This window comes from Gopherus evgoodei, chromosome 3 (genome assembly GCF_007399415.2).
Source record: "Gopherus evgoodei ecotype Sinaloan lineage chromosome 3, rGopEvg1_v1.p, whole genome shotgun sequence".
NCBI lineage: Eukaryota > Metazoa > Chordata > Testudines > Testudinidae > Gopherus > Gopherus evgoodei.
The window spans coordinates 126,105,766-126,118,972 of record NC_044324.1 but is presented as its reverse complement, the minus strand read 5'-3'; the positions used below and the strand labels follow the sequence as shown (position 1 = coordinate 126,118,972).

General features: G+C 41.9%; 1 protein-coding gene across 1 annotated transcript in view; it reads left to right on the top strand.

The window, feature by feature from the left end:
* Nucleotides 1-13,207, top strand: part of SYNE1 (spectrin repeat containing nuclear envelope protein 1) — a 402,501-nt gene that overhangs the window by 244,252 nt on the left and 145,042 nt on the right. The window contains exons 92-94 of the mRNA XM_030556596.1: nt 6,827-6,994; nt 9,034-9,195; nt 11,318-11,512. Of these exons, the coding sequence (XP_030412456.1) occupies nt 6,827-6,994; nt 9,034-9,195; nt 11,318-11,512 (525 nt within the window). The remainder of the gene's footprint in view (nt 1-6,826; nt 6,995-9,033; nt 9,196-11,317; nt 11,513-13,207) is intronic.

Sequence of the window (13,207 nt, the reverse complement as noted above, 5' to 3'; positions counted from 1 at the left end):
CAAAAACATGTTTTCTGAAATGTCCAGCCTTTTCCTGGAACAATCAGAGGAACGTTAAACTTTGTTGCTTCTTGAAGAATCAGTATTCAAGAGTTTGCTATTTTTATTGGAGTTACAAACATTTCAGTTTAAACATAGCACTGGACTGTTTAGATGAAAAATAAAACAAGTTTATTTAATTAAGAAGAGAGACACTGTAAATGAGTACAAGTATAAAGTTTAAAGTCAGAAATGGTTACAAGAGAAATAAAGATAAAACATTTTCAAGTAACTAAAATTTAGCAAGCTAGACTTGGTTCTAGGTAAAATCCTCAACACACCTTTCTTTCAAGGTGGCTGACCAAACTCCTGGATCAGGATCTAGCTCCCAAAGTCAAAAGGCTGGTCCCTTTTGTCATCTTAGATGAAAGATAACTTGGGTTTTCTTGGCTCCTCTCTTTTATAGTCAAGTGTATCTTTTGAAAATGATTCTTCTGAAGAATGCCTCCAGATAAATGTCTCTATCCAGCTGAAAGGTAGGCAAAACGAAGTCTGTCTTGAAGGAAGTTTCCTGATGATTCTTCTTCTGCTGGAGATGTCTGCTAAAATGCATTTTTTTTTAGTTCCTGCCCCCTCCACTTCAAATGAATGAACTTTAGACATGTGATTATCAGTTTCCTCCCCTGCCGTGATGATGTGTGGTTTGCCTCCACCACTTGTTAGTTTGATGAGTCTGTTTACAGAGCATGTAAATACATTCTCATTGTCTTTCAAAATACTATGGAAGTAATACCCAGGTGGGAGAAACCACATTTCTTTCCTAGGCTGGGGTAATTTCTACTTGATTGGCAAATGCATGTTAAAAATTATAATTTCAGTTTATGTCCATAACTGCATCAGTTGCTTGCCCTACATTACATGAAGATGTTAGTAAGTAGTGAGTCGTGAGCTTTTCATTGACACCTTGCACTACACTTATCAGATATATTTCATGACATTAAAGAAGTGCGGTACACTTGAACTGGTCAAGCCAGCTGCTGTTCATCACCAGATATCTGGGTGCCTTTTGCCCTCTGCCTTTGGGCTGTTCTTAATATCACAGATCATGAGCATAATGGCAATGCCAAGATACTACTTATAATAGACCAAAATGGAAGTGTATAAATACTAAAAAGATATCCCAAAACCTAGGATTGTGGTAAATTGACACTTGTACATTTTAAATATATAAATATATCAGTTGCTCACTAAATACAGCACCATTAGGGCTGCTCTAAAGAGATCAGAACTAAAAGAGAACAACACCAAAAATATTAAATATGAGTATAAACATAATTTTTAAACCCCCAAAGGATTTTATAAGTTCTTATGGTGTACAGTGTTTCTGCAACAGATAGCAATCGCTTCATGCAATTTGTTTTGAAACATAAGGAAATTAAGCAAATAGTTTGTTCCTTATAGGCCCAATTCTGTGAGGCGCTGTGAGATGCTCAGCTCCCACTGAAGCAAGTGGGAGTGGAGGATGCTCAGCACTGGATTCAAAGCACTCCATGGCTCATGGGAGTACGTCCTAATATTGTGTGTATAGCTACATCTAGACTACCCGCCGTATCAGCGGGTTAAAATCGATTGCTCGGGGATCGATATATCATGTCTCATCTAGACGCGATATATCGATCCCCGAGCGAGCTTATATCGATTCTGGAACTCCACCAACCCCAACGGAGTTGCGGAATCGACAGGGGCAGCCGCGGACATCGATCCCGCGCAGTGAGGACGGGTGAGTAATCCGATCTTAGATATTTGACTTCAGCTATGTTATTCACGTAGCTGAAGTTGCGTATCTAAGATCGATTTCCCCCCGTAGTGTAGACCAGCCCTTAGTTATTCACAAAGAAAATCTTAACTTGAATAGGTCTTTCGTTTGTTTGTCTGAGATATAAACACAGACCATATATTAGCATGCACTGCAACTGTGAAAGAGGAAGCAATTACAGAAAGCCTCTTTTGGCTTGAAGTTTCTTGTACTTATTCTTTATTCAAAGATTTTTCTTTCATTTGGTGCAACTTTTTGAGATATAAAAGCGGGGCACTGCTTGAACTGGGAAAGCTGAAGAGTTGACACACACCCATTCTGGCCACAGTGAGTCTTGTAATTCCAACACTGGGCCACAGTTAATGTTTTCTCTCCCTGTCCAGGACTTAGTTAACAAACCTTCATCACCTCTCACCCTCATGAAATCTAGACAACAGCAATAACAGCCCTTGTCAGATTCATTATGCAACCAAAATATCCCCCTCACCCCTGCCCTTAAGTAGGGTAAACATCATAAGGAAGCATAAGTGCTGCTCTTGCTTTTGGACAGTTTCCACAGGAAAAAGGAGGTGGTTAGACTTCCATCCCTGTGCAGGGAAAGAATTTTTATATATAAAGCACACCAAAAATACACACTAACCAGAAAACCCTGCCGAGATTGATGTGCTTAAATCTTTCTCTCTTTCCTTCCCCCCTCTGTGTCACTACTGAAATCTGACAACAGCAGCTGCTGCGCTGTGAACGCGCAGAATTTACCGAAAGGGGGAAAGGGACTGGTTCAGTTCAGTTTTCCCTCCCCATTCTTTCTTATCTTTAACTTCAAGTCCTTCATCCTGGAACCATCATTAGAAAGTCTCAGAAATAAGTCAGCTGTCAAGGCTGTGCAGATAGGCAAGAAGGTCTAGTGGAGACCTGAGTTCAAGTCCCTGCTCCACCACAGACTTCCAGCATGAAGCTAGGCAAGTCACATAGTAACTTTGTTCCCCATCTATAAAATGGGGATAGTATTTTCCTACGTCATAGAGTGTTGAAGCTAAATGCATTAAAAAATTGTGAGGCTATATAAGTGGGGGCCTATAAGTACCTTAGTTGGCCAGATCTTGTCTCCGTGACAGGAGAGAAGATATGATGACTACTTACCCAATATGAGCATAGGTGGCAAAGTCAGGACTTCAGTTATTTTGAAGTGACTTTGACTCAGCTATGCTTGTGCCCTGTACTATGATAACTTTCCACAAACATTTGAAAAATTTTGTTTTTCTAGCATGTTTACTAGAATGTTTCAGAAGCACACATCTGGTACCCCTGGGGGAATTCTGCACCACTGCACGTCGCAGAATTAATGCTCCCGGCAGATTTTACTCTTTTCCCTACAGAAAAATTGATTTTGGTGCCCCTCGTTAGTAGCAGTGAGGGGTGTACATCAGGCTTGGGCATCAGGATAAGCAAAGGAGGCATAAACACCACCTCGAGGAGTAGGGCCGGGCTCTCTCTTTCCCTATTTCTCACAGAGCTGGGGAGGGGCAGGGCTGGGGACTCCCCGGCCTCTGGTTCCTACCGTGCCCTGGGCTCTAGCAGTTAGTCCCAGTGGGGCTGTGGAGGGATGGGACTTTCTTTTTCCCCTGCACAGGCCACTCCTGGGACCGGCACAGACATACCCTGGGGTCATCTCCCCCGGCTGCAGGAAGTTCTGCACACATCCCCCACTTCCTGCCCCCATTGGTCCTCAGCTGTGGGGAAAGGATTCACTTACTATATGGGGAGCTGCCTCCTCCCCTCCCCCCCATCTGCCCAACCTCCATGCATCCAAACCCTCCCTCCCCCCGCCGAGTCCCTTCCCCATGCATCCAGAGCCCCCACCTCCAGACCATCCCCCACTGAGACCCCCACACTTGAACCCCCACCCTGCCTAGCCCCACCCCCTTGGCCCTGGACCCCAGTGAGCCCCTACACACACCTGGACCCCCACCCCACTGAGTCCCAACTGGCTGCACCCAGACCCCTAACCCACCAAGCCCCACTACCCCAGCACCCAGAGCCCCCCACTGATTCCCCAGCACCCAGAGCCCCTCACTGAGCCCCAACCATCTTCACCTGGGCACCCCTATAGAGTCCCATTCTCCCTGCTCCCGGACCCCCCATCAAGCTGTTTGCAGCCAGATTACCACACGCAGAACCTTCTCCCCCCACGCTGAGCCCCTCCACACTTGTATCAGCCTGGCAGGATCTTGCTTTGCCCCACACCTGGATCAGGGGGCCAGGCTGCATGTGCGTGCAACACTCTGTCCCTCTTGCGCACTGTGGAGTCATATAGATGTGCTAATATGCCTAGTAAGGAATCTATTTGTCAAAAAAAGTTTCCTGAATCTTTTCTGTCCGTATTGTTGCAGACATGCTTGCTGACAGGTATTTTGAAATAAATTACCAAAATAACTGAAAATGGTGATTATGTTGTGTTATTTTGACAAATAAATATGCAGAATTGTGCAGAATTTTAAAATATTGTGTGCAGAATTTCCTCAGGAGTAATCTGGCCTGTAACAACTAAGCAACACTGAATAAATTTAGAATATTGAGTATAATTTACTAGCATCAAATTTCTTCACGATCAGTCCATACAGCAAAAACTTTTGGGAAGAAAATGTCTAATATCTTTGAATCATGAATAAATGAGGAAATTCCTGTCCCCCCAAATTTATGATCTAATGGCCCCAGTCCTGCCACACTTACTGCCACTGAGGACTGCAGAATCAAGGCCCAGCTAAAACACAAGACTATTTATTGCTCAGCAATTCATTGAGTCCCTAGGAGGACTTCCAGACACAGAGTATGTAGACTGGTAGCCATTACATTCAGTTGCATCATTGGAACTACCAATAAAGCAGGCCACATTTATGTTAGAAAGTTGTAGAAAGGCTGCTGTTTACCAAATGAAACAATTGGGTTGTTCTGTATTTTCAAACCTCCTACAGCCGTTTGTTTATATAATGAGCCAAGAATTGGGATATGTTGAATTTTAAAGAAATAATAAAACCAGTTTTAAACATAGGAAACCACAAATGTCCATTTTTACTTATTTCTTTATTTGCTCATCAGCTATCCAAGAAAGGACTAAACCATTTGTTTTAGATTAAAAAATAAATTGTTCCCATATGAAAATCTTGCTTGCCAAGTTTCATCTTGAGCTTTGTAACTTGTAACCAGCAATATATTCATTCCTAACTGATCAAAAGATATTCCAAATTCTTATGAGGGAAAGAAGGAAAACATTTTAAACTCTTTTGCAATGTTCTGTGATCTTAAACTGGATTTTCAAAAATGGAATATATCTAACTCATGTATGTGTACATATAAATAGAAATGTCCTTTGGCAGCAAAGAGCTGTTGCCTCCATGAGATACAACACATAATTTCAGGCCCTTATTTCTAAATTCTTACTCTTCTATACTACTTTCATGTTTATTACTATACATTAAATGTTCAAAAGTAAGAAACAAATGTTATCATTTAATTAACAATTATTACCAATAAATATTACACAATTAAAAATACATATTACATGGTTATGTTTCCTCCATATTTAAGCAGAATTCCCCACTGAATTCAACTGAATTCCCCAAATGATTACAAATAGAGGGCACAGCATTGTCCCATATTTGTTTTTTAAATGATTTCTCAAGCTTATTTATTAAGCTACTGCTTTGAAATCTAAGACTTAGATCCCACACGGAGCTCTATAGGGACAGATCTTTGCACCTGAATGCAGTCTGTTGAATTCCAGTGGGGCTCTCACAATGTGGAGCTCTCTGAAGGACTGGGTCCAAACCATTAGAAAAAGATATGATGTGAAATAATGGACCTGAACCCTGGTTCGGGTTATACGGATGTAAATCAGGAGTAACTCTACCAAAGGCGATACCAGTAAAGTAATCAGTAGTAGTTGAACTGGTGTATAATAAGTGAGATCAAAATCAATCTTTAACTGTTTTATGGGAGACACCAGGTTAAAAGTCATGGACTATATCCTGTAGCCCTTTATTCCAAATTCAATCAAAACTCCCACTGAATTGAGTGGGAATTTTGGCTGGTTAGGGAACACAGGTTTTGACCACTTCTAGTTCAAAGGGACTCTTTACCTGTGTTATTAGTGACCCCTAGGTTATAAAAACTGAAGGATATTTTAAAAGCATCACTTTTATTTCTCCTGCTTCAGCTCAATATATGTCTGGGTTTTTGTACCTTTCAGGTCAGACACTAACCTATCATTTTAGCCGTCGTTCACAGCCAGTTACACTGTCTGCTTTAGTTGCACTAGCACAGTATTTCCCAAAGTGTGCTGCATACCTGGGGGGGAGGGCAAATTGTTACAATCAAAGTGGGTTGACATTTAACAATACATTGCAGGGTAGGTCTGATTGGTTTCATTTTCCCCAGTGGAGCTTCCCAAAGTTTAAGAAAGGATGTGCTTACACAATATGGAGGAGTCTGGATTGCTTGTTTGACTGATTCTTTTCCTGTCTCTCTAACCACTCTTTCAATGTCTCCCTTGGTGATGACTCCTCCCCTTCCCTCTTTCTGTCACAGTCCCTTAATGCTACGTTCTTTGCCACTTCTTCCCCTTATTCCTGAGTGTTCTCATCCACTCTCATAGCTTTGACTGTCATCTCCCCACATTTGACTCCCAGTTCTAGCTCTCCAGCCCTGACCTTTTCCCTACTGTTCAGACCTGAGTTGCCCTGCTGGCCTTTAGCTCAAAGACAGTAAGGCAAAAGATGCATCATGTTCTCTCCCAAGTGCTCCCTTCTCCACCACGATAGAGCTCCAAACCATATCAGTAGTTTTGCTTAAACCACTCTGCACCACGTTTTAATGCTTGTATGTTTGTTTATTAAAAAAAGGAAAAAATAAGCTAAACCATGGTCTTGGCTGTCAATAGATTTATACCCTAGAGTAGCTGTTAAGGGAATATAATTACAGCAAGGTGGTATATTTTTTGTTTTGAAAATGCAATGTTGTGCTTGATGCTCGTAGGACATTGCTTATTACCAAGCCTTATCTGCTGAACAGTTGCAGACAGAAGCTGCCAAGATTCAGCCCAGCACATCATCCACTCAGGAGTTCTATGAGCCAGACTTAGAGTCAGCTGCCAGTGCCAAACTGGATGATTTGCAGCGTTCTTGGGAAACACTGAAGAATGTGGTAAGTCCTTGAATGCAGAGGTATCAAAACTGATCTGTAGTATGTCCGTTTCATAGGAATAAAATGCAAACAACTCATTTACCTCAGAGGCGCAGCTCTACATAATACTTCTCAACACTTTTTGGTCTAAATGCTGGCATTCACATGGCAACAAGAACTGCCAGTCCTATGTGATATTATACCATGCTGCATATATAGAGTGAAGGCAGGCTGTGGCCACAGTGAATGAGGGTGATGGACTATCCGAGAATACATAAGGGCATGATTTGCATAGGTACTTCTGATTCACTTGTGGTGTGGAAATAGGTGTCTGAACAGTAGATGCTGAAAGTTGAAAGGAACCCTGTGGCTGAGTGTCTGCACTCTAGAGCTTCACAGGGAGTGCATGTGAGGAAGCCCTCTTCTCTCCATCACCTCCGTTGTGGCTTATTATTATTGATTTGTAGCATGTAGATGCCCCAATGAGGAATTGGGGCCCCTTTGTGCTAAGCCGTGCACATGCTTGTAATGCAAAGATAGCCCCTACCTCAAAGAATTGACTCACTGAGTCTGAGAGACAATGGGTGAACACAGCAAACAGACGGGAAACATATGATTGTGCTTGGTATGATGGCCAGTGGTCTCAGCATACTAGCAGTCAGCCCATTTTCAAGTTTTTTGTAGGCAGCATGGCAAAGGTGAGTTTTGAAGAGAGATTTGTGGAGACTCCGATTCAATTAACTGTGCCAAAGCCAGGTTCAATATTATCCCTATTTTTGCTGGACATTCTGGCATTTTCGCTACTTACTTTACTTACTTGCACTGTTCCGGGGGAGGGGGGAAGAAGAGGCAGGTGTGTGTGTATACATTACTTGCAGTTGGTCTATATTCTGCCATTTTCCCTACTTATTTAAGCCCTACTTTTTGAAAGTCTGTTGCAAAATAAGGCCATTTATAAGCCAGAAAATATGAGTAAATCATAAATGATGATAGCTCCCTCTAGAAACACACCAATTGTCATTAATGCCCAAATTCGTCTTTGGAAGTTCTGTGACTGAAGGTATACAGTTATACAGTTCCAAAGGAGGCTTGAATAAAGATGGGCGTGTACCATCCAAAGTGACATTCTAAGCATGATAAGGGAAAAAAATTCTTTCAGTCTGTTCTAAGCCCACAAGGACTTTATTCCAACTGTGAACTGAAATAATACCGCACAAAAATCCACACATCCTATAAAGGAGGGCAGAGGAAGTCCAGGGATCCTGTCTCTGAGGATATGTCTACACTACATTCAGAGGTATGATGGTAGTTCACGTAGGCATACCCATGCTAGCTTTGATCTAGCTAGTGCAGCTAACTACAGAAGTGAGGACACAGTGCCATGGACCTTGGCACATGTGAGGAACATGAGTACACACCCAGGGTTCCTGGCAGGTTTGTACAGCTCACACGAAAGCCCACAATTCCATGTCTTCATTACTATGTTTAGCAGCGCCAGCTGGATTAAAGCTAGTGCAAGTTTGCCTACCCAAGCTGCAGTCACACCTCTGATTGCAATGTAGGCATATCCTGAGAAGTACTGGATCAACCTGACATATTTATGCACAGCAGCAAAGCCCAGTTATCCAGTAATGTACAAACATAACCCATCCTATACACTTTTCCCCGGAGGTTCACTTACATGGTATTAATTCAAATTCTTGCTAAAGACAGAGTAGCTATTATGTGAAATGTGGAACCATGCCTGTAGCAATTTATGCACATGGCATGTTTGTGTATATACAGCCCAGAATGTGGCAGGAGAAATGTGCTTAGTTTTCACCCTTTTAGTAAAATAAGGGGGGTTAGGCATAGAAAGTAGAATTTGGCCAACAGTGACTAAACATCCTTAGCATGACTGTTTTGCCATATAATTTATTTTCTTAAAAACTGGTATTGCAGACCAAGCTCTTGGCTTAGTGTCCCATGGAAACCATGGATGTAGGAGGGAGAAGAGAGGAATGAGCAAAAACTTACTTCAGGAGACAGAATATCTGCTTACAGCTTGCTTTCTTCTTTAGATAAGTGAAAAGCAGCGCACCCTCTATGAAGCTCTTGAACGCCAGCAGAAATACCAAGACTCACTCCAGTCCATATCCACAAAAATGGAGACCATTGAGGTAAAGCTGAATGAAAGTTTGGAACCTGGCAAGAGCCCAGAGAGCCAGATGGCTGCACATCAGGTAAAAAAGCTAACTAACTACAGCTTTTGTTGAATTAAATGGCTATATCATTACTCATGGAATGCTTCACAAAAACATGCAGGCTGATTGAAACGTTGTTTAAAATGTAATCTTTTTTATTTAGGAAAGAGCTCCCTGCAGACTGCTCCTCCTCTTGAACTCCCCGCTGTTATGGAGATGGGAAAAGATTTACAAAGTGACTCAAAAAAAAAGAGAGGGTTTAGACCATCATTTTCAGCAAAGCACAGTGTGTCAGTCAGCACAGCATTTGGCGGTTCACAATGTTTAAATTTGCCAGTTAAGGGAAGAGAAGACTATAACTAGTTCTGGTGCATTTTAATCAGTTTCATTCTGATCTTTGGCTTGTTATAAGCACAGATGATGGTTATCTTAGGAAATGAGGCTCTGGAAAAAATAAGACTGTATAATAACCATTTTGTTCTGATAACCACACAACAGATCTTCCTCCATGCACGTTTCTAACCTTGACATAAGTGATAAGAGCCCAGGAGAAGCAAAATAATAGAGTTGAAATCTCCCATGTAGATCTCAGAGTAGGATTTTTCCCTTAGCATATACAACTTTACTGTCAAAGCAATGGGCTATACCAGTATTTTCATTTTTGACTCATTTTATCAGGTTCATACTCAGCTGCTTAAAGCTTCAAATTAAAATCTGGAAAACTTCCATGGCACAGAAATCTGGATGGCCTGTGCCACCTGGAGATATTTGCACTCACAAATGAGCAAAGTCCGTAGGATGGGAGGGTAGATGATGCCAGAAAGCAAGCACTTGTCCCACCCCTTCATGTGGGAAGGAGGAAGATGCAGTGTCCCACCCAGCTAGTCATTGTATTTAAAAATGGGTTCAGTTTAGCCTTTCGAAATTATCTATCCAAGGGGAAAAATGATGTGCCTAATCTTCTGCCCACACTTAATCCACCCTCCCTTTTTGTGCTCACGAAGTAATTGACATGCAGTTTGCTATTTAGGCGTACCTCTGACTGGGACTGTTTATCAAATTGTTAGATATATAAATTACATAATTTGCACCTCCAAATAATTGTGGGACCAAAACTGCATATGCAGATATGGATGCAGAAAGGTTGCAAAAATCTGGACCCAGACATTCTTCTGGGCTGCATATGTTTTCTAGCCATTCTCTGACAAAAATAACATAATAGAAAATTGAACTCCCATTGTAATGGAAAACCCTTCCAGTATGTCCTGTTAGTAGAACAGTATTCAAACTACACACTTCAGAAAATTAAAACTAGACTCAACAAAATACTAGTTCAAAATGTGGCAACCTGCCTGCTTAGCAGCTACTGTAGCTCAGTGCTCCAGGTACTTCAGGGACTCCAGTAAAATACTGGATTCAGTACAACCCCTGGTCCTGATCTCCAAAACAATCCATGAGTTAGTATCAAGCTGTCTGAAGAGCCACCTTTCCCTTCAATGGGAGCTTTGTGCAATTAAGGAACACAGAATTTGGTTCTTTGTAATTAGAGCCAAACAAACTCTTCTGGATTTGAAGCATCCATGCAGAGGGGCTGACAAGGGCCCATCCCCTACTGATTTGCTTGGAAGATGGGTTCTAAAATTGGAATGGTAGAAGGAAGTCCCTATGCAGCATGGAGGCATCTTCTGAATATTTATGTATCTGGGTGGATGTTTTCAGTTCCTCCTTAAAACTAACACCCACTATAATTTTAGGTGAATTGAATTTTCTACTTGGACTCATGTCACAGCCATATTTCAAATAATATTGTTTCCTCTGTCTGCTATGGACAACCTCTTGTACAGCCTTAAATGTTTGCTGTGGAGCTCAAGCTCACTTATAAAATTTCCTACAGATTGCTAATAATTATATACTTGAAATCCATATTTAAATTAGCAGATGTAATGATCCCCAAATAACCATAGAAATGAAAGCTCCAATCTTTCTAGCCCCTTGATCTTGAAAAGTAAAATATGATAAACTGCATTGCAGTGAGTTCTGTTTTAACACATTTATACTTGGACCACTTCCAATTTAGTTTCTTCTACCAGTATGTATTTCCTTACCTTTTTTTCTCAATAAGAAATGAACCAATTTGTCTGTCTGCTTCTACCTTGAATAGGCGTTGATGGATGAGATTCTGATGTTACAAGATGAAATCAGTGAGCTTCAAACATCGTTAGCAGAGGAATTGGTGTCAGAATCACTAGACACAGATGCTGCTGATCAGTTGGCTTTGCAGTCCACGCTCACTGTCCTGGCAGAGAGAATGGCCACTATTAGAATGAAAGCATCAGGAAAACGACAACTGCTAGAGGTACAAGAGAACTTTGAAAGGATTTTTTGTTTCCCCACATTTCTGATTCTGAAAACTACTTTTAGCATATTTAAATAGACCATGACTTTTTTCTTCCAAAGACTTCAGTTGCTGCAACATTCCACTCTGCTGATACCACAATGTATACTTCAGTGTATGTAAAATGCTACACATGAGAGATCTTGTGCTACTGTACTCTTCTCTGGGTTTTTGTCATGTTGATAATTGTTCTTACTTTCCTCTTACCCCCTGACCACCCAGCTTCTATCTTGACTGATCCTCTGTTCCTCCTTCCCTTCTATTTTAGGTAATTCTCCCCAAACTTTAGTACAGCTTCAGTCTGATTTCAGTTTTTCATTCTTTCACATTGAAAAACTTGCCCCAATCATCCTGTTAACCAATGTGCCAGCCTAGTTCCCACCATAATCACAGTACTAGATATTTCTGTTTCCCTCCCATTAGCCAAAGCAACACACACAGATCCTCCTACTTTCAGACAATCCTCCTCCTGTACCTGCTAATCAAAGGACCAACTTTATTCCTTCTGTCCATTTTACCTCCTCTGTGTATTAACTTCAGTATCAGCCAATTTCTCTTCTCTCCTTTTTAGAAAAACTCCCCATTCACCGAGCAGAATTTCCACAAAAATCGTCCCCTTTGACTCCTCACACTTCAAGTTGCTCTGAAAAAATTGCGATATAAGGTTTCAAATGTATTATTCCTCAGTGACTTCCAGTTCAGAGCTGGCAGCACTGAAACGTCACTCTAGGATATCGGTGGCAAACAATGTTGTTTCCAGCTCACATATCACCACCAGTAATACAAATTATTCAGGCTTTAAAAGCCTGGCCCTTGGCTGCACATGCCCATCCCTATTGTCTTCATGGGCTCTTTAAAGGAGTTGTACATGTTAACTGGGTGAGGGGAATGTAACTCTGTAGTTGGAAGCAGTAAACTGTAATTTTTATCATTACATAAGCAGGTATAACTTTGAATACCAACAGGAAGCAGAACTATTGTGTAATAAGGTGACATTCTTAGACTTTGTTCAGAGTAGAACCACATTTTAAGGAATTATTAGCCAATCACCCTTAAATATTCCAGGTTAAATGAACACTGGACCAACCCCCGTTTTGCTTTCTTCTCACTTTCCCTTCCACCAAGGAAACGCTCCTCAAACCTTGTTTAATTTGTTTTAGCAATTCAGTCCCTAATCTCAGAGAATAAGAGCATCAAAACACCCCGTTCAGTGGTCAAGCATAAACATTTTTAGTTAGCCTTCGATAACATTACTTCAGTATGTCCAGTGTTCCCTAGATATTATACTTACCCCAGGAGAAGTAAAACCTGCACATGCTGTGATAGTATTATCTAAGGCAGGGGCGGGCAAACTTTTTGGCCTGAGGGCCACATCGGGTTTCGTAAATTGTATGGAGGGCCAATTAGGGGAGGGGGTCATGGCCTGGTCCCCACCTCCTATCTGCCCCTCCCAGGACTCCTGCCCCATCCCCAGCCCCCGTTCCCTGACGGCCCCTCTGGGGCCCCTGCCCTATCCACACACCCACGCTCCCTGTCCCCTGACTGCCCACAGACCCCTGCTGCCATATCCAACCCCTCCTCTCATTCCTGACACACACCACGGATCCCTGCCCCATCCAGTCCCTCCTCTCATTCCTGACGGACTCCCCGGGACCC